General features: G+C 39.3%; 1 protein-coding gene and 1 pseudogene across 1 annotated transcript in view; both read left to right on the top strand.

The window, feature by feature from the left end:
* Positions 1 to 885: 885 nt before the first annotated feature.
* LOC114027008 (piggyBac transposable element-derived protein 1-like) overlaps positions 886 to 22532 on the top strand; it is a 33346-nt gene continuing 11699 nt past the window's right edge. The window contains 7 exon segments of the mRNA XM_027840810.1: positions 886 to 1011; positions 6756 to 7166; positions 7441 to 7567; positions 16052 to 16099; positions 16407 to 16498; positions 18882 to 19008; positions 19628 to 19724. Coding sequence (XP_027696611.1) covers positions 913 to 1011; positions 6756 to 7166; positions 7441 to 7567; positions 16052 to 16099; positions 16407 to 16498; positions 18882 to 19008; positions 19628 to 19724 — 1001 coding nt within the window. The 5' untranslated portion in view covers positions 886 to 912.
* LOC114027023 lies at positions 10556 to 11672 on the top strand (annotated as a pseudogene).

Raw genomic sequence — 22532 nt, forward strand, 5'->3', positions numbered from 1 at the left:
CTTCTCATCTTACTCACTGAAGAATAAAATTTATCAGTGAGCGAATTTCATAGAGAATTTTTTTTGCAAGATTGTAAACAGTGATGTTATTGCCCCTTAAAGGAATAGGATACTGCCTCTGGGGTTTCTGTATCCCCAAAGAGAGTGCACTTTAAGGGGTTGCCCAGATAAACTAATAGCTCATTTGTTTCAGGAATTTTACCTTCTAGAATTTGCAAAACTTCACGACCAAAGGTACCGTTACGTAGCCAGGGTCATTCATTTAAATGCATTTAGGATGGCCATGTAGATCGACAGAACTTAACAAGATCAGACTTAGACAGACTAGCCCTCCCTGGATTTTTTTTTTTTTTCAAATTAGTCAAAATGAACTCTATTCTGGACCAGAAATACTGGATCCCAAAGTGATGACTGACTATTCTAGGTGGAATTAAGGTTCAGACTTTGATGTGACTGAACCTCAGTTTCCTTATCTATAAAATAGAACTAAGTACTTGATATTCCCAACTTCATAGAATTGTTGGGGGTTATGCAATTGTTAATATGATTTAGAATTTAACTATTATTATTACCATCAAAATGTACACTTCTGAGACACAGAGAGAGAGACAGAATACTTTTGAGTTGTTAGACTGGGAAAGGCAGGTCTTGACTGGGAAAGAGCCAAAGGACTGGGAGTCACAACAAAGACGGAGATGGTGAGAAAGGAAAAGGATTCATAGCTGTAGAGCTGAGAGTGTCAAAGGCGATTCTGATAGATCACGGTCCCAGGCAAAGAGTCCACATCATCCCCCTCTGCCTACCACGGTATTTCCATCTCGGTGGGCGGTACCCTAAGGTAGGAGAACAAAGAGATGAAGCCAGTCCGCCTGGAGATTCCTAGAGAGGACTCAAGCCGGAGCAGCAGCCTAAATGGCATGCGCGCCTCCGGGCGCCGGGCGAATCGTCGAGAGCCGAGTCGCTTTTGAGCGCCCACTCGTTTTCAGGGGTGCATCCCTCGGAGGGTTTGTGGTGAGTGCCGCAGAGGGGAATGAGGGAAGGGTTGTCCTGGGAGGATGTGAGGATAAAACGCCTTTTCCTTCTCCCTCTTCATTCTTCTCTCTTCCTACTCCTCTCCCCAGTTCCCTCCTCTCCTTCCCCCTTTCCTCTGCCCCCGTCCTCAGGCTCCCTGGCCACTGGAAGCCCTTTAGGGAAAGCGGAGAAGGCCTTGGTACACAGCGTTGGGAGGGGGGGGGCGTCCGTTTGTGGAGCTCATTCGAGGCTCTGGCCGCTCCTCCCCCCTGGACAAAGCCCAGCCCCGATCGGGCCTGTTCTCCCCGTCTGCGCCTCTGATCACTGAAGCCTCAGGATTCTGGGTAACCGAAGGTGCTGGACGCCTGGGATGCCTGGGCCACCTCAGGGGCGGGGGCCGCCTTGGCATTTCCTTGGGATCTTTTCTCCCAAGCTCTAGTGGTAGGAATACGGTTTTCCCCACTTGGTACATTTTCTGAGCCCCCGAGCCATTTTGACTTAACAGTTCCCAGTTATTGTTTATTATAATCGTTGCCGCCTCTCCTTCTCTTCCTGATAATCTGAGGAGGAAAAGCACCGCACTGGAGGCTCCAGCCTGCGGCGTTAGGGAATCGCTGCCTTCCCAAACCCCCACACTCCTCAGGAACACTCCTAGAAATGTGAGGAGGGGGCCGTTTTGTTTTACCTTCTGGCCTCACCACTCCGGCCCTAGAGGCAGGAAGACTTGGATTCAAATCGGGTCTCAGACACAAACAGGAATTAGGAGAAGTTGGGGAAGGTTTCCTGTAGAAGGTGGGATTTTAGCTGGAACTTAAAAAAAGCAAAGAGGTCAGTAGTCAGAGTGGAGGAGGAAGAGAGTTCCAGGCGTGACGACGAGGCCAGTGTCACTGTATCAAAGACTTCAAAGGTAGGAGGAGGCTAGGTTATGAAAAGCTTTGAATGCCAAATAGATCATTTTGTATATGCTCTTGGAAGCAATAGGAAACCACTGGAGTATGTTGGGAGGGGCGAGGAAGAAGCAGAATCTGCACTTTAGGAAAATCATTTTAGTAGCTAAATGGAGGATGGATTGGAGGGGAGAGAGATTTGAGGCAGGCACACCCATCAGCAGGCCTGATTATTCTTCATTACAAGAATACAGGTAGGTGTGAAGTGATAAGGGCCTGCACTAGTGATAGTTTCAGAGGAGAGAAGGGGGCATATTTGAGTGATGTTGCAAAGGTGAAATTGACAGGCCTTGGCAACAGCTTGGATATGGGGGGGGTGGCGGAGATGATAGTGGGGAATCCAGGATTACTCCTAGATTATCAACCAGAGGCCTGGGGAGGATGGTGTTGCCCTCTCCAGAAATAGGGAAAGTAGGAGCAGGGAGGGTTTAGGGGGAAAGATGAGTTCAGTTTTGACCAGATAGAATTTAAGATGTCTGCTGGACATCCAGTTTGAAATGTCTGAAAGGCAGTTGGAGATGCCAATTTGGAGGTCAGCACAGAAGTTGGGGCAAGAAAGATGGATTCGAGAATCATAAGCGTAGACACAAAATTAAATTAAATCCATGGAAGCTGATAAGATCACCAAATTAAGTAGAAGAGAGGGAGAAGAGGACCCAGGACAGAAACCCTGAGGAACACCTATAGTTAGAAGGTGTGATCTGGAAGGAATCCAACAAAGGAGACAGAGAAGCAGTCAGGTAAGAAAAGAGACAGGAAAGAGTGGGTATTTTAAAAAACCTGGGAGAAGAAAATATCAAGGAGGAGAGAGTGAACAACAGTATCAAAGGCTGCAGAGAGATTTAGAAGAATGAGGATTGAGAATTGCCAATTGAATTTGGCAAATGACAGATCATAAGTAACTTTGGAGAAAGCAGTTTAGGTGGAATGACAAGGTCAGAATCCAGATTGTAAGGAGTTAAGAAGAGAGCAAGAAGAAAGAAAGTGGAGGCACCAATTGTAGATAGCCTTTGGAAGGAGTTTTAACCACAAAGGGCAGAAGAGATAAGGGACAATATTTAGTGAGGATAGAGGGATCACTTGAGAGATTTTTCAGGATAAGGGAGATGTGGACAAATTCATAAGCAATTGGAAGTGAGCCAGTAGATAGGGAGAGATTGAAACTAAGTGAAGGAGTAGAGATGACAGGGTAATCTTGGAAAAGGTGGGATCACTTGAACAAGTAGAGGGTAACGAGTAAGGCCACTTCATCATGGGAAATGGGGTGATGAAGAAAGTGGCAGAAGACATCTGAGTCATTGGAGGTGCAGAAGAGTGTAGATGAAAGAGTTAATGGCTAGTTGCCTCAATTTTTTTCTGTAAAATATGAGAGAAAGTACTCAGGTGGGAGAATGGGGAGGTCATAGGAGGATTGAGAAGGGATGAAAAGGTTTGGAAGAGCAGCTATGAAAAGGAGGTTAGTGACTTGATAAGGGGGGTATAGTAAGATTGCCTAGCAGCAGTGAAGGCTCAGTTAAAGTTATGTAACATAAATTTGTAGTGGACCCAGTCAGAACAGTTGTCTTATTTTCTCCACTTTCAGTTAGAAGTAAAGACAATGAATAATGGGAGTGATCAAGGGTGATGCTTATCTAGGTGTAATAAGCAATATTGTAAGGGGGGGGCTAGGGATTCAAGAGGGGAAGAGACTATGGAGTTATGTTAGTTCACCAGTTGACCAAGGAGTCAAGATAGGGAGAAGAATAGAGAGTGACTAGTGCATCTCTTCCATTTCCCTTATCTCTACTCACCTGGTCACTTGACCGTGATTCAAATCCTCAATCACCATTCACCTTCTCATTGGTTTTCTTGCTTTCTTCATACCGATACCAAAATAATTTTCCCAAAGCAAGATTTGGTTATGTGATTCTCCCACTTCTTCATTATTCCTAGAATAAGATACAGACTCTTAAGCCTGGCATTTAAAGGAGTGCACATTCTAGATCTTTTTTGCCTTTCCAGCCGTATTTTCTAATTACTCTCCTTTTCGAACTCAATATTGCAGCCAGACTGGATGACTAGTCCACTTCTGTTGCAGTGTGTTTGCACAAGTAGTGTCAGTGCCCAGAATGAGAAGAAATTCTTCCTCATCTCCACCAAGTAGAATAGTTGTCGTTTCATTGAGACTGAACTTCTTTTTATTTCCCCATTTGTTAGTACTCTTTCCTCCTCAAATTATGTTTTTTACTTGTGTATATGATACACAAGTATCTCTCTCAACTCCACACCCTTCAGTAGAATATGAGTTTCTTGAGGCCAAGATTGTTTTAGTTTTGTATCTTCAGTGTTTTCCTACAGTGTTTAGCATTTGGGATAGGTGAGAAAGAAACTTGTTTCATTAATGTGGGGAATTCCAAGTATGGACACTCTTTTCAAATATAGTTTATATTGTCAGGGTTTAAGCAGCTTGCCCTTGGCCACACAGTTATTATGCATCAGTCAGGAACTGAACCCAAGTTTTCCTACTTCCAGTGCATACTTTATTTTTGTTTTTTAAAATACATTTTTATTGGTCTTTTTTTTTTACATCATCAGAATTTCTCCCAACATACCTTCCCCTCCTCCTCCAAGAAAGCCATGTATATTATACATAATATTTTTTAAAAGAAAAATGATTAGAGAAAAAAATTAAAATTGACCAATATATTGAAAAAGTCTGAAAATATATCCAATGTCCCACACCTGTGGCCCTTCATCTTCTACAAAGGAGAGGGCTATTAGGAGTGTGTTCTCATGTCTCTTCTTTGGGGCCATGTTTGTGTAATTTTGCAAAATTCACTTTTATTTGTTTTCCAGTGGTTGTTTTTTCTGTTGCATTCATTGTATAAGTATTGTTTTATTGGCTTTAATTGACTCTGTCAGATCTTGGAAATATTTCTGTGCTTCTCTGTATTACATTTGTCATTTGTTATGGCACAATAATATTCTATTACATTTATGTATCGCTATTTGTTTAGCCATTTCCCAGTTCTTGGTTATCTACTTCGTTTCCGCTTCTTTCCTACACAAAAAATGGTACTATAAATATTTTGGCGTATATAAGGACTTTCTTACTAATGGCCTCTTTGGGGTAAACCTAGTAATGGAATCTCTGGGTCACAGAATATGGACTTTTGGTCATTATATTTACATAATCCCAAACAAAATGACTATGCTGGTTCACAGGGTTCCACAAAAAATGCTCTAGAGTCACTTAGTAAAGTCAATAAGCATTTGTTAAGCAGTTACAGTGTACCAGGTACTGTGGTAAATACTAGAGATGCAAAGAAAGGCCAAAAAAGTGACTGCCCTGATAAGAGTTCAGAATTCATTGGGATAGAGAACATGCAAAGAACTGTGTTCAATTAAGACATATAAAGGACAAATTGTATCTAATTTTAGAGGAAAGCAGGAACATTAAGGGTAATGGGATGGGGGTGGGGGAGCAGGGAAGCTTCTTGCAGGAGGTGGGATTTTAGCTGGGACCTGAAGGAAGCCAGGAAAACCTGGAGGGGAAACATTCCAGGCATGGGAAACAGCCAGTAAAAATGCCTAGAGACTGGCGATGGAGTATTGTGTTCGAGGAGCAACAAGGGGGCCAGTGTCACTGGGTCACAGAGTACATGGAGGGGAGTAATGTGTAAAAAGACTGGAAAGGTAGGAAGGGGCCAGATTATGAAGGGCTTTAAAAGCCAAACATAGAATTTGATATTTGATTCTGGAAGCAACAGGGAGCCATCATAATTGACTGAATAGAGAGATGGCAAGGAAAGACCTGTAATTTAGAAAGGCTGTTTTGATAGCTAAAGGGAGAATGTACTAGAGTGGTGAGAGACTTGAGGTAGGGAGACCAACCAGCAGGCTATGGCAATAATCCAGGCATGATGTAATGAAGACCAAGGTAGTGGCAGTATCAGGAGGGTGCATATTCAAAAGATGTTACAAAGATAGAAATGACTGAAACTGCCTTCTGCCTTTCTTAGTATCACCACTACTTATTATAGTGTTGCTTAATAAGTGTTTATTGGCTGAAATGAGAGGTGAAGGAGAGTGAGGAGTGGAAGAGAATACCCAGATTGAGAGATTGGGCAACTGGGAGGATAGTGATGTACAGAACAGTAATAGGGAAATTAGGAAGAGGAGAGGATTTTGGGGGGAAGATAATGAGCTTAGCTTTGGTCCTATCTAACATTTTTGAGTCTTAGTTTTTAAACAGTAATAATCACGGAGGAAGATCAGTTCACTAGTTTTACTTAGAGAGGCAGAAAGGGAAAGCTGGCTTAATCCATGTTTGCAGTTAGAGAACTTTAGTGTATTGAGATAATACACGAGTATCACTCATTTTGGCTGGAGTCACAGATTCGATTCCCTGACATACAATATCTTCAGTGATGCCTTTAAGAGATTCATATGGGTTACTTTACACTACAGAGGATTTGGGGGATGCACTTCTCATAGTCCATTGCTTTTCCTCAAAAAGGAATGAATAAGGAGTTGGCATTCTGCTTCCAAATGTTTATCAGATCTTGACTTAACTACTTTTTCCTTGAAAATTATGCTTCAATTTCAAAACTTAGATTAAGTGATCAAGAGGCAATAATTATAGTGGATAGAATGCTGGACTTAAGACCAAGTTCAAATCCCACTTCAAACACTTGCTTTTGTGACTCTAGGTATAATAAGTAACCTATTTAGGCCTGAGTTTCCTCATTTCTAAAATGAAAAGTTTGGATTAATTTCCCATCCAACTCTAAATCTATGATCCTATGACCTTTCTAGATATTCAATCTCAAGATGTCAGAAGGCTTTTCTGTGCCAGTTCCAGAGGAACAGAAGGAAGTTTTGAAAGTGAAAGAAGAAGACTGTACTTGGGAACAGGAATCCAGCCAACCAGAATTAAATGGTTTTACTCAGGAAGCCTTTCGGCAGCGTTTCAGACAGTTTTGCTACCAGAAGACAACCAGGCCCCGAGAGGCTTTGAACCAACTATGGGTGCTTTGCAGTCAGTGGCTGAGGCCTGAGGTGCATACAAAGGAGGAGATTATGGAACTGTTGGTGCTGGAGCAATTTCTGACTATCCTTCCCCAGGAGTTCCAGGCGTGGGTGAAGAAGCGGTTCCCACAAAACGGAGAAGAAGTAATTACTATGTTGGAGGAATTGGAGCAACAACCAAATGAATGTGGACAGCAGGTAGGAAAGAGACTAGTATCATGAAAGAAGCCATAAGAATGGGTGTAGCAATGGGTTTAAATTAGTCAAATTTTGCTTGTACCTGGTTTTACTTAGCCATTAATCTCTAGGTTTGTCTTGCTCCCTCTTTTCTCCTGCTGCTTCAGAGGATTGAATGCAACTCCAGTTTCTTTTCCCCTTGTTTTTATTTCCTTGGGAAATGTACTTTATGGTCTCTTCTCAGGAGTGTAAATCCAGTTCATTCAATGGTACCTTTACAACCTTTTGTCCCTAGATTTCAGTTCTTGCACAAAGACTAGAAGAACACTTAGAGGAGACAGAGCATCAAGGAGCACCCCAGAAGTCACAAAGCCTCCAGCTGAAGTATGAATCTCAGGATCGCTATCCCTTACAAGAGAATGGTAAGTGTTAGAATTTGGACTTCTTTATTTTTTTGGAGGCCCTGTATCTGCCTTCTTAAGGGAACAGATCTTTGGACTCAAGTACTATTACATGACTAAGCCTATATCAAAAGGAATAGAGAACATTAGAATTAAAAGAGACTTTCTGGTCCAACCTCATCATTTCTTTAAGGCCTCAAGAGATGAAATGACTTGTGCATCACTAATTAGTGGCAGAGTTGGAACAAAAATTCAGGTAGTCCCACTTTTAGTCCAGTGTTCTTTTCACTTTACAACATTGCTTCAATACATACAACATAATTTTAATATTGGGATAGTCTAAGTATGTGATTTTGTGACTTTCCATAGATTCATTCCTTTTGCCATAGTAACCATCTCCTCATTAACCTAACTACCTTTTATCCTTTAAATTTAGCAGGGACTGTTGAGTAATGCCATAGGCATAGTAGATAGGCATAACTAAGTTTGTCTTTCTTATGCTCCACTTTATAATTTTCCATCCTAGTCTTCTTCATCTTGGTTTCATCTCTGACAGTTACATATTGAGTATCTGTCACTTGTGCCTCATAGTAGCAAAATTGTACTCCTAGTCACCCGGGCTTGTAGCCTAGGTATCATACTTGACTCTTCACTCTCGCTCCCCGTATCCAATTTGTTGCCAAATCCTGTTGATTCTACCTTCATAACATCTCTTGGATTTGCTTCCTTCTAATCTTGCCACCACCTTGGTGTAGGTCCTCATCTCTTCATGCACAGGGAAAGTAATTACCTCTCTTTTGATCCATGATAGAAGTATTATTAGAAGTAGCAGAATTTCAAAAGTCATATAATTTGGTTGAGAGACTCCCTGCCTCAAGTCTTTCCTCATTCTAGTCCATCCTTCTTCAGCTATCAAAGTGAACTTCCTACAGTTCACCATATCTATTCAATCAACTCCCTATTACCTCTTGGATCAAATATCACATCCTTTGTTTGGCTTTTAAAGCCCTTCATAACCTGGCCTCTTTCTACCTTTCTATGTTCTTAAACTTTAAGCCTCCATGTACTCTGTAATCCAGTGACACTGACCTCCTTGCTGTTCCTTGCACCTGACATGCTATCTCTGAACTTCTGACATTTTTCACTGGCTGTTCCCCATGCCTGGATCTCATTCTTTCCTCTTCTCCTACTCCTGACTTCTCTGGTTTCCTTCAAGTTTCACCTTCTTCAAGAAGCCTTTCCCAGTCCTCCTTAATTTTAATTTCTTAACTCCTTTCCTCTGATATTATCTCCAATTTATCATATATGTATGTGTATGTATGTAAAATTAGAATCACAGAGGTGGTATTAATGAAATCAAAATCAGTCAAAAAAGTTCTTGCCCTCAAGGAACTCACTAATGGGGGAGACAACACGCAAACAACTATGTACAAACAAGATACACACCCATACATATAAAACATGTGATATGTCTTATATATGTATACCTTATGTGAGATGTATATCTTTTCTTCATATATATGTAGATATATATGTATATGTGAAATATATCTAGATGGATAGATAGATCTATAGATATCTTATTTGGACATCGCTGTTTGCATGTTGCCTTCCCCAGTAGACTGTGCGTTTCTTGAGGGGAGGGACTTTTTTTGGCCTTTCTTTGTATCCTTTGCATACTTCTCTTCACACATCGTATATATCTGTTCTTTATTCCTGTCTGACAGTCAACACAGGGGTCAATAGAGTCCTAGGATCAGACATTATAAAGGGGCGAGGCATGAATGAAGTATTCAACCAGGTCAGCTGTGCCCTAGAACTCTTTATTGTTGAAGTTTCTCCCAGAGTGATGAGTGTTCAGAAGGATCTTTGTTCTTTGACTAGTAGCCAATATAGACTGGTAGGGGTGGCAGGGCAGATGTGTAGACCCTGGTTCTGTTTTTGCCAGGTCAGCTCTGTTCTAGGGTCTACTCCCAATGCTGAGTTGGTGAAAACATACAAAACTTTCTTGGAAGATTGAGTGGAGACTACAGATGCTGAATGTAACATTCTCCTTACTTTCTGTGTCAGTTGGGGGTGTAGGAGTAGAGAAAGAAGTAGGTATGCACATAGAAAAATGACATTTATGAAAAACAAAAAAGCATCAATAAAACTTTATTTTAATGAAAATAGAAGTTGTCTACTGTGAGCTTCTCCCTTACTCCATACATCAGAACCCCTCTACATCTTTAACTGTCCTTTTGTTCGTTATCACTTTCTTTGAATAAGAAGTAGCCCTTCACTTTGCCTGTCTCTTCCAATGGCTTACCTCACTGGTCATTTCCTCCCTGTCACTTTAATTTTGAACCCATCTACTAACTCCTTGCTGCCTGCTAACATGCTTACGGCTGCTCATCCTTCAAAAAAAAATCAATGATATCCCTTCATTCCTTTGATTGCCAAACTCTTAAAAAGAATGTTTTTTTTTTTAATTTATTTTTTTTTTTTTAGTAAGGCAATCGGGGTTAAGTGACTTGCCGAAGTTCACACAGCTAGCACATATCAAGTGTTTGGTCTGAGGCCATATTTGAACTCAGGTCCTCCTGACTTCAGGGCTGGTGCTCTATCCACTGTGCCACCTAGCTGCCCCTTAAAAAGAACTGCTTAAAGCAATATGGTGTCAGAGGAGGGTCATGAGCCGTAACTCTTCCTGAGGTAACCAGAACCTGTGTCCCTATAGCTCCCAGGTTGCTGTGCTCTCACTGGCCTATCATCTGTGTCCATATCTCCTGGGGAGCAGAAAACTAGGGGAGCCAGGCTCCTTATTGGAAGCAGTTTGCCTGCTACTCAGTATTGCAGCCCTTAAGGCTCAGGGCCTGTGGCACTGGTGGTGGTGGAGGAGGAGGTAGCAAGCTCGGCAGCTCCAGAGCAGGCAAGAGTTCTGGCAGCTTGTGGCTAAGGGTTCTCCCTTGAGCCTGGTGGTTCACTGACCTACCACAGAAAAGAGAAGAAAGGAGGAACGAGAAGAGCATGAGACCTAGCTACAACACTTCAAGAGAGAGCCAAAGCAGGAAGATACTGCTGTCCTTCGTGTTCCACATTGAAGTCCATGTACTTTGTCCTCCTGGCTGTGATGCTGGGTATGGCCCCCACCTACATCCTGACCTGGTTAGGCTGGTGCATCAGGAGGTGGACAGTCACTTTTACACCATCTACCACAGCATGGTGCTCTTCTAAAACCACACCTCTGTCCAGATAATACTATATGGGAATTTGTCCAAACATTAAGAAAATATAGTATATTTACCAAATCATCAGTTGACAGGATTGTTGCTGACATTTTGGCAATCAGGCAGAGTACTCTTGGACACTTACACTGAGTCCTGAAAAAAAAAATGGCTTAAAGTGGCTTCCATTGTATGGTAGTATTTTTCTTAGCATGGAGCTCTGTAAAATGGAGTGCCAAATTTAATGAAAAGGAAATGAGAAACAAGCTGCAGATCTTGAGAATGCAAGCACTTCAATGATTTTTCTTAAAAAATTGTGATTATTTTAGAGAGAACAAGATATAATCTGGAGCTAACAAAAGTTATTGCACATAGTCAAACATGCTGCCAAACAAGGTCTTGCAGTGTTAAAACATGTGTTGACATCAAAAATAAAGGCAAAATAAAGGCAACATATGTTGTCTTTGTATGAAGAATTACTTAGATGCAATTTATGTTTCAGTATATGGGAAAGAGAAAAGGAGCACCATCTATGACCAAATTTCTTTGCGAAGAATGTCCAAAGGTTCACATTCACGTTGATCACATAGACTTTAAAAAGTCCCAGAAGAACAGCTGTATATGAGAAGATGGTTTCATGACCTCTTTGAAATAAAAAGCAAGTTACTGATAGAGTTCTGTGATTCACTGGATTTCCAAAGAAGAAACAAGTTTCCAGGAAATAGTAGTAATTCCAAATCAAGCCTCAAAAATCTTTACTGTTCTTAGGTGGTCTGACTGCTAGTATATTCATGACAGAATCTGGAAGGAAATTATATGTGAAATCTTAGATATATGGAACCTTAATTGGCTGCCTGCTGGTTAGTATTAAAGTCTTATACTTATACAAATCTTGTCTCCCAGCACTCTTCCATCTTTAACCCTGTCTTTTTGTGTACATTTAGAAAGAAGTCTCCTACTGCTCTTTCTGTTGTTAACTTCATTGCTGTTGTTGTCTTTGCCTGATGCATTTATTTACTTTTGCATTTCTGTTATTTGGGGTGTTTGAGAAGCAAATAATCTCTTCATTTCTAGTTTTCTTCCTAAAAATGTTAGAAATTCTTCTTTATTATTGAACGTCCATCTTTTGTTCTATATGGTTAAGCTCAGACTTTCAGGATCAGTCTATAGGATAGGATGGGCTATATCCGGGGCTCCATTGCTCTTCAGAACACATTATTTCATCTCTTCTCCTTTTTCTAGCCCACGTGGAATAGTTTTGCATCATTGAAATAGTCTGTTCCTTTGTATTTGAAGGTCTTTCTCCGGATGGCTTGCAGAACTCATTGGTTTGAATTGAAATTGTGAAGTTTAACCACTATGTACTTTGGAGTTCTCAACCTTGTTTTGTTGTTGTTGCTTTTTGGGGGTGATCTGTGAATTCTGAAGTTGGAATTTCATTTTCTATGGTCAGAAGTACTGGGCAGTTTTCTTCATTATAGTGTTGAGGTTCTTTGTCCTGTCTGGGAGATCTCTGATCCTTCTTTGAGAGCGGTATGTTTTGCTTCCATAGTGAGCAATACTTCCTTTTAATGTTTTTATTTTTTGCTTGTCTTCTAGGTTGTCCTTCACTTCTGTGTATTTGCATTCCCAATCTATTGTTCTTGCATTTGTTTCTTTAATGAGGCTTGCCATTGTAGATTCCAGTTTTTCTATTCTGCAAATTATTTTTGCTGTGCAGGACATAAATTCTGCTCTCATAATTCTCATGTCTCTTTTAAACCATTCAGAAATAGTGTGTCATGGTTCCATGTTCTCTTTACATTCCACAGGATCCTCTGTCTCAACAAATGTTGGATTATTTTCCTTTATTTTATAGTATTTATTAATAGATGCTTGAAATTATTCACTAGATCTGGAGGCCATATTTATTTCTGTTATTATTGTTTTTCCTGTTAATGTTCAAGGTCTTTGAGGTTTTTTTTTTCCTTCTTTAAATCTTTTGTACTTTCAGTCTTTTTCCCCTCACTTATTTTCTCTATTGCTCACTTCTGACTCCCTTTCACTGCTTGTGGTTTCCTCAGGGGCTCCAAGTCAAAGTGTCACAGCCTTCTTCCACATTCAGCGATTTCTAGTTCACCAGACTAGGTGTCTGCCCCAGTTGACCTTTTGATGGTTAAAAATGGCCCCAGCTGGATACTGTGCTCTTTTTTCCAGGCTTGGTGGAGTGCTGCAGGTAGCATTGGAAGTAGAAGAGAGGTCCCAAGTATAAGTGAGCATCAGTTCCTGGGTTTTTTTTAAACCTTCTTTTGGATTCTGGGTATACTAGACCAGGGCTTTTTAAACTCTTTCCATTCACAACCCCTTCTGTGCTTCTTAACCTGTGGGTCATGAACCCAGATAAGGTTGTGATGTGGAGACAACTGAAGTTGCCTTATCTTTGGTGCATAATTTCTGTTTTGGAGAGATTTGAAAAAAAGGTTGTGGGGAGTCAGAGAAAATATTGTTTCTTACTTGACCAGTAGTCCTAAAATATTTATTTTTAGCCTAGTAATTGGGTCTCCTCCTCCTCCTCTGATCAAGGAGATAAGACCAAGTGTGGCTGTAATTGGGAAGATCAAGGAGACAGGCGTGAGTCTAGGACTGGACCTCTGATTTCACCCAGCTGGAACTTCCTTAACAGTGCAGGTCGGCTTCTTCTCTCCCTCCTGAAGTTGTCCAAGGCACTAAAGGTTAAGTGACTTGCCCAGGGTCACCGGCCAACCCATGTCACAGGTAGGACCTGAACCCAGGTCTTACCTGTGTATACAATAATTGCAATATTAAAGTGTACTACTGTTGAAATTATGTTTTTTGTTATTGTTTTTTTTTTGGCAAGGCAATCAGGGTTAAGTGACTTGCCCAGGGTCACACAGCTAGTGAGTATCATGTGTCCGAGGCCAGATTTGAACTCTATCCACTGCACCACCTAGCTGCCCCATAATTATGTTCATTTTTAGTGATATAAAATAGCAATATGACTAGTATGAAAACTTGACGATTCTGCTTCTGAACTAAACTTATACACTCTTTTCTCATGCACAGAAAAAGCTTGATAAAATAATTGTTTTTAAAATTAATTTGCTTGAATCAATGCTCAAAATGTTTGGGAAATTAGTTGCTCTTAACATGATATTAACTTCAGTTATTTCTTTATTAAAGTTGAGTCCCCTGCTCATACTTTTTGGATTTATTTTTAGTGAAATGTTCTCTTTTAAAAAAATTGTTTATCCTTACTGCTTCTACTTCCTCACTACTACTCACTTTTCATCTCTTTCAATCTAATTTTTTATACCCCGTCCCCAACACTTCCTTGAAACTAATCTCTCTAAGATCATCATTGACCACTTCACTACAAAACTGATAGTCTTTTTCTCAGGCCTTACCTTCTGTGACCTCTCTGCAACTTTTGATGCTATTGACTAGTCCTCCTCTTGGATACGCCATTCTTCTTTGGCTTCCATAACACTGTTCTTTCTTGGTCCTCCTTCCTGTCTCATCACTTCGGAGTCTTCTTTGCTGTCCTTTTAGTGTGGTTGTTTCTGAAAGTTCTGCCTTAGACTCTTATTCCCTCTTTCCTACAAGTTCTCACTTAGAAAGATTTCATCAGCTGTTCAATTATAGCTATGCAGATAACTCTCAAATCCATGTATTCAGAACGAGTATGTCTCCTCAACTCCATTTTACATTGACAGCTGTGTGCTGAATGTCTCTTCCTGGAAGTCCCCTTTTGTTGTTGTTGTCTAGTCATTTTGAGTTGTGTCTGACTCTTCATGCAAAGAGTTTTGGGGTTTTCTTGGCAAAAATAGTGGAGTAGTTTTACCATTTTCTTCTCCAGCTCATTTTATAGATGTGGAAACTGAGGCAAATACAAATTAAATGACTTACCAAGGGTCACACAGCTATTAAATGTCTAAGACCAAATTTGAACTCACAAAGATGAGTCTCCCCGACTCCAGGTCAGCTGGAAGTCCCCTAGGTACCTCAAAATCAATATGACCAAAACTGGTTTCCACAGTGTGGTGTTTATTACATTTGCTTCACATGTAACCATTTTGAAACCAGGCAGAAGCAAAGCAAATCCTGATTTTGAGGTAGCATGGCACAGTGGATAAGGCACTGGAATTGGAGTCTGGAAGATTCAAATATCAGGTCAGCAATGCATTAGCTGTACAAGTCACTTTATCTCTTTGCTTTAGTTTCCTCATCTGTAAACTGATGGGATTGGAATAAAATATCTTGCAAAAGCCCTATCTATCTATCATCCTACAATCTCATTATCTTCTGCTTTAAACATTATTCTCCTCTAAACTTCACTATTTTTCTTTAGGGTACCACAATTTTCCCATTCACTCAGGTTCATAAATTTAGAGTCTTATCTTTCCCTCACTCCCATGTGCTTCCCTTCTAGTTCCCTTCAGTGGATCTGTGATCTCATTCATGTGGGTATTCACTCCACATGTATAGACTACAATCCACTAATGCCTTTTCCTCCTTTGTTGTTTGTTCATCCACAGAGCATCTGTTTTCCAGGACCAAGAATGATAAAGTAAATAAACTACATAAAATCAGAATTTGGATACATGCATTGACAAAATTTTGGTCCTGGAAAACAGATGAAGAAATATACTTTCCTCCTTTCAGAACAGAGGTAGTGATCTACAAAATGAGGCAAATAATGTCAGATATACTTAATGTGTTGGGTTGTTTTGGTTAACTATTTTTATTTGTTAAAAGAGTTCTATTTTGAGTTGTTGGGATCAGTACTGGGAAATGACAGTAATATAAAAGTATCAGTGAAACTTTTCTTAAAATACGACTACAAATATTTTGGTATTTATGTGGCATTTATTTGGTATTTATGTGTCTGACTTTGACTTTCATGGGACTATATGCTCAGAAATGTTATTACTGGTCAAAGGTGCCATGTTTTCTTTTAGTGAGCAATGCTTTCCTTTCTAAATTATCACAAAACATCATTTTAGTCCTTTAGAATTTTGCCAAGAGTTGAAGGTCTGTAGTTAATAGATTTTACCTCTTCCCAACTTTGAAAATTGGGACATTTGTCTTTCTCCAATCTTGTAACACTTCTCTTATTCTCCATAGTCTTTCAGAGGCCATTAATAGCAGCACTATAATAATTACATGTGCTAATTATTTTACTACCTTAGTATATAGTTGCTTTGTGTCTGGTGACCTAAATTCACTGAAGTCAGCTAGAGTTTCTCTTACCACCAGATCATTTATTTTGGGTTTCAACTTTGTCCCTTGTGCTTTCCAGGTCAAGGGCCATTCTTGGAAGAGAAAACAAAAGCAGAATTTGAGTTGAGTAAGTTAGCCTTCTCTGTTATCATATCAGTCTTTTCTTCCCCTTTCAAACATTATACACAAACCCTGTCCCATCCATCCTAGTTTTGTCACTAAAAATTTATAACCTTAGAAGTCTGCTGCAGAATGAAAATAATTTTGCATTAGATCAGAGAGAGCAGGAATCTGTCTTTTGTATAATTTGTATAATTTTCAGTGTTCAACATATATTAAAAAAGTCTAGAGGATAACTGATTCTGGGCCCCATGATAAAAGGTCATTACATGACCAGAACTATTCTTACTTAGGACTTTTTTCTCCTCCCTCAGGTGTCCCTGTTTCGCAGATTTCTTCTCATCACCCGGATGAACTTCTCAGGGACCAGACAGTGGTATCAGTTTTTAATTCTACTCAATCCCAGGTAAGCTATGATCCCTCTATCCTCTCTGACATACAACTTTATCCTCACCCATCTCTTGGTGCCCCTTGATTTTGCCTTTATCTCCTCTTATCTTGGAGGTACCCCCAGTACCTGAGCCTGAAACATCTGGGAAGCTTCATTATCTCTATTGTTCTTTTCCTATTCTCTTAAATAACATTTCTTCACTTTCTTCATCACCTATTTAGACATGTTTAGCCCCCATTTATCAGGCACTTTCCTCTCCTTTGTCATGGAGTTATGGTGGTTAGACTACAAGTCATATTTAATTTTAGCTGAACTCTGTTTCTTGACAGTTTTTTTGCTCTTATTTTGTTGATTTCCCAATATATTCCCCACAGCAGCTATTTCAAACTGTCTCCATTTGTTTTCAGAAATATTTTATTATAAATTTAATAACAATCTCAACAAGACAGTCAAACAAAATGAATAATGACATCATATGTAAAACCATAAAGTTCAAACTCTGTGTAAACTTGAAGTTTACACTTTAATAGAATTATAGGATTTAGAATTGGAAAAGACCTTAGAAATCATTTAGTCCAATGCCTAAAAATGAGAGATTCACAGAAGATAAGTGACTTGCCCAAAGTCATAGGGCTAATAAGTGTTAGAACTAGGACTAACCACAGCATCCTGGGCCATCACTAGTTGTCTTGACTCTTGACTTGCCATGGGACTTCAATGACTCTGGAGGAGAGAGTGAGGCTGATGATTCTGTGCAGCTCTGCCTCACTGAAACTCCAATTTACTCACAAGTCAAGACATCACCCTTATTGATCCTCTTTGAGAATAAAGGATGAACAACATCAACAAAGGATATGCACAGTTTTATTGCCCTTTAGGGATAGTTCCCATTTATTCTCCAGAATAGTTGTACCATTCACAACTCCTCCAGAAGTGCATTACTGAACCTATTTTTCTACATCCTCTCCAGCATTTGTCAGTTTCCTTTTCTGTCACATTAGCCAATCTGGTAGGTGTGAGGTGGTACCTCAGATTTGCTTTAAGTTGCATTTCTCTAATTATTAGTAATTTAGAGAATTTTTTTTTCTCAAGATTGTTGATAGCTTGAATTTCTTTCCTTGAAAACTGCCTATTTATCATCTTTGACCATTTATCAAGTGGGGAATGACTCATATTCTTACAAATTTGAAGATTTACTTGTATATATATTTGCTTATATATATCTTAGATATTAGACCTTTATCAAAAAAACTTGCTGCAAAGGTTTTTTCCTCAAGTTACCTGTTTACCTTCTTGTTGGTTTTGTTTATGCAAAAACAACAACTCCTTGCTCATCCTACTACCACCCCAAACTCTGACTTTGCCTTTTTGATTCTGCTTCCCACTGAAATTTTTCTTTCATTTAGCCACTAATCACATCTTTGATAATATTAATCTCTTGCTTATTATACTTGTTTGCTATTGTCTGCCTTCTCTAACCTTCATGTTTCCTAGTCATCCCAACCATTCCATGGCTACAGTATCCCTCTGGTCCTCCTACTCTTCTTTTCCTACTAATGAATCTGTTCTAGTCTTAGTTGAGTGGTGAAATTGTTCCTGTAGCAAGAGACTAAGTAGTCATGTGTCTTCATTAGGTCTGTAGAAGAAAGGATCTAATAAATTCATTCTCAATGAAATCACTGATTGTGGCTTAATGTGTTATTCCACCTGAGAATATTTACATTTTAATTATGGCAAAAACCTTAAACTAAAAGGATGACTATCCATTAGATTAATTTTAGGTTTTCCTTATAGGCATGTTTGAAAGTTACCAGTCAATCAGCAAACAGTTATAAGAGCTTCCTATGTGCTACACACGGTTGTGGGGACACAAAGAAAAGCAAAAATAGTTGCTTGTGCCATTCTTGATAGACCAATCCACTGTCCTCTATAGTATCTGGAGTAGCACTGGGCAAGGTTTTATAAATATTTGTTGATTAATTTCATTTGCAAGGATTAGCAAGTATCTCTTTACTCTGGTGTTTGTGTAGGTGCCTTTCCTCCCCCATTTCTGGAATTCCTTCACTCTTCCCTTCTGCCTTCTAGAATCCCTTGTTTCCTTTGAAGCTCATTACCTCCTCACCTCCTGTAGAAGACATTTCCTGATCTTCCCCTTTCCCTATTAAGCTACAGCTTCCCTTTCCCTACCCCTGGTGAAATGACTTCATAGTTCCTTTCTGTATGTATTATATATATTCATCTCTGTACATGTTATTTCCCCCAACCAGTGTAAGTAAGCTCCTTGAAGGCAAGGACTTTTTCATTTTTGTTTTTGTATCCTCATTGCTTAGAACAGTGTTTAACACAAAATAGGCACTTATTAAATGTTTATTGATTGATTGATCTTTCCATAATTCAGACATCAGTGAAGACTGAGGAAGAAGTGAAGTTCCTTGTTTCAGAAGAGTGGCAGCATTTTGACCCAGCTCAGAAGAATACATATGGGAATGTGGCACTGAAGAATTTTAGGAACCTTGACTTGTTAAGTAAGGAAAGACCACTCGTACCACTCCAGCCCCCTCCCCTGGCCCTCCAACCCTGACTTTGCCCTTTTGATTCTTCTTCCAGCTAGTCACCAATCATTGTTCCACATTTTTGATAATCATCTTCTCTTGCTAATTATATTTGTTACCACTGTTTCCTGTATTCTCTAAGCCTCTATGCTTCCTAGTCACCCCAAACACATCTATATCCACATTGTATTCTTCTCATCTTCTTACTCTTCTTTTTCTACTTATAACCTTTTCTAGTAAACTTGTTGTTCATTCTGCAGGCCAATTCCAAGCTCCACTTAATACCCTAGCCACATCTTCATCTTCATAGTCAAAATGTTTCTTGTTATTTAAAGATATCCTTGTGTGACCCCTCTCCCACCTCTCCTTATCTGACCCTTTCCAAAGACTTTCTATCCTCTTTACTCTATCTCTTTAATACTTCTTTTTTACTTTCTCTTCCTCTTTCTACATATTGTGACACATTTTGCATTTAAGTCATGCATTCCCATCACAACCATTTCATTTAGATCATCTTATTCACTTTACCTTAGGTTCCTTTCTCCTAAAATAGGGATCAAGTGACATTTGTATGTTTTGTTTATTATTTCAGCTGGAGAGATCATAATTAAAGATGGAATGTTGCTCCCAAAGCAAGAAATTTCTAAAGAAATAGAATCACAAGAAGAGGTCTGTCATGCACTCAGAAGGTATGTTATCTGGGTTATCAGTATTATGAATAACAAGTTGGAAAGCAGGCAAGACAATAATGTATGATAGATAAAGGAAAAACCTCATTGAGAACTTCAAATGAAAGCTTTTGCATGATTCTTACATTTATAGAGTTTTTGCCTTGTATATGGTGGTCATCTTTGCATATCAAAGGTAGATAAGGAGCTAGCTCTGTATCTTTCTCTGACTTTATCTCTCCCATAAATATGTGTATGTATACATTTTTCCATGATGTATATTTTGGGGGTCATACATATGTGGCTTTTGTCTATCACCCAGTAGTTTTGATCTAACATCATTAGTTATGTTACAATAGAATTCTCTTCCTGAAGTTTCCTTATAACATATTAATTATAGCAGTTTTGACAAAAGAGGTTTCTTAACACATTTTTCCTCTTTGTCTTCTTATGGATTCCTCATAAATTACAAAACACACAACTTCTTCTGTACTCCATAGGGAGAAGTACTTCATAATGAGACATTTCCCAACTATGTGTTTTGTGTATATCTATATCTGTTTATATATGTACATATATGTATATGTGTATGTGTATGTTTTTTTCTTAAAATCTGCACATGTTTCATGTTGACACCATTGTCTCTTCACTCTAACTTACCCTCAGCCTGGCAGGTCTAGATTCTCAGAGATAAACAACTACCCTACTATTCCCCTCAAACTTTCTCAGACTCTAAGGAGTAATTCTGTTGAGGGGAAATACCTTCTCCCTATCAACACTTTAACAGTTGAGCTAAGTGGCAGAGTGGATACAGTGATGGATCTGGATTCAATAAGACCTGAGTTCAGATCGAGCCGCAGACACTTAGCAGCTGTGCAAGTCATTTAACATCAGTTTTCTTATCTGTAAAATGTAAAAAAATCTAAAAAAAAAACCAACCCTCCCAGAATTGTGAGGATAAAATGAGATATTTGTAAATTGCCTTGTAAACTTTAAAGTGATATATATATGCTATTATCATTATTAATATCATCATCATGATTATAATTTTTATTGTCTATTTATATAACCAAATACTATAATGATACTTTTAGATATTAAACATAATCACTTATCTAATAAGCAGCAAAAGAAATATCATCACAAATACTAATACATTATAATCAGTGTATATATAACACAAATATAAACCTGAATCACACTCTCCCACTGATGTATTTAATATCTATAGTGAACAATGGGCACACACAGAAACCTGACAGGGAAACACAAGAGGAAGGAAAACCTATGTGTCCAGGGGAATTCATAACTCTGGACTTGAGGCTTTGATGTTTTGGTCTGTTCTGGACTATCTGCATCACATAAAACTGCTTCTCTGCTTATTGCCTGTTTTGTTGGTCTTCACCACTCTTCAGTGGGCAAATCCTCTTCTATTATTTAAACATAGCATTTATAAGCTGTTTCAATTCACTGTCACCCTTAACAAGGCTTTTAGAAAGCACCATGGGAGAAACAATTCCCTTTAAGCCAGAGCACTGCAAAGCTCCTCTGGCTATCTCTGGGCTATAGAGATCACCCTATACAATTATTCATTGTGGTGGATGCTCGCTTATCTAATCAGAATGGAACTCAGAGCAGCACAGCCCAAGTTTACTCTTTGGGTCAGGCAAACAAATCTACCTAGAGAGAACCAGTGAAAATGCTCTGAGTGGGGAGATAGGGTATCATGTGCAAAGAAAAGCCAATGTCATTAGATCACAGAGTACGTGGAGGAAAGTAATATCTAAGAAGACAGGTAAGGTAAGGCTAGGTTGTGAACAACTTTAAGAGTCAAGTAAAGGATTTTATTGGATCCTGGAGGCAATCGGGGGTCACTGGGAATTTATTGAATAAGGGATTATATGGTCAGACTTGCATTCTAGGAAGATTATTTGACTGCTGAGTGAAGGATAGATTCAAGTGGGGAAAGACTTGAGACAGGGTGTTGCTGGTAATAAAGGCATGCATTAGGATGGTTGTAGTGTCAAAAGAGAGGAGGCGTATCTGAGAGATTTTATGAAGGTAGAAGTAACAGGATTTGACAGCAGATTACATAACAGGGGTGAAAGTAAGAAATTGGGAATGACATCTATGATGAGAACCTGGAGCTAATGGTGTACCCTCAACAATATTAGAGAAGTTAGGAAGCAGGAAAAGTCAAGGAGTGGGGTAGGTGGGGAAGATAGTTTGGTTTTGGATATTTTTAGTTTGAATGTCTACAGGACTTCTAGTTTGAGGTGGCAGTTGAAGATATGAGACTGAAGCTGGGAGAGGTTAGGAATCAATAAATAGATCTGAGAATCATATCCATAAAAATGATCATTGAAACCATGGAACCTAATGAGATAACGAAGTAAAATAGTATAGATGGAGAAGAGAAAAGAAGGCCCAGGACAGAGCTTTGGGGGACACCCATCATTTTAATGGGCAAGATGTGGATGAAGGTCCCTCCAAAGAGACAGAAGAAGGACAGTAATGGAGGTAGAAAGAGAACTAGGGAAGAGCAGTGTCATTAAAACCCAAGAAGGAGAAGCTGATAATAGTGTCAAGGTTGGAGAGAGGTCAAGAAGAATCAGTATTGAGAAAAGGACATTACATTTGACAAGAGCATGCGAGAAGATGGAGGGAGCAGGAAAAGAAAAGTTTTAAGATGAAATATAGATTGTTACCTATGGAGCAGGTATTCCAGAAAGTATGTTGTAAGGGTTTATGTAGCTTCAGAGTGGGAAGTTGGGGGGGAGGGGTTTGAATTGAGAAGGATGGGAATAAAGGAGTGATCACTGGGGACTG

The sequence above is a fragment of the Vombatus ursinus genome, unplaced genomic scaffold, assembly GCF_900497805.2.
Source record: "Vombatus ursinus unplaced genomic scaffold, bare-nosed wombat genome assembly UNPS02004704.1, whole genome shotgun sequence".
In the NCBI taxonomy this organism is placed as follows: Eukaryota; Metazoa; Chordata; class Mammalia; order Diprotodontia; family Vombatidae; genus Vombatus; species Vombatus ursinus.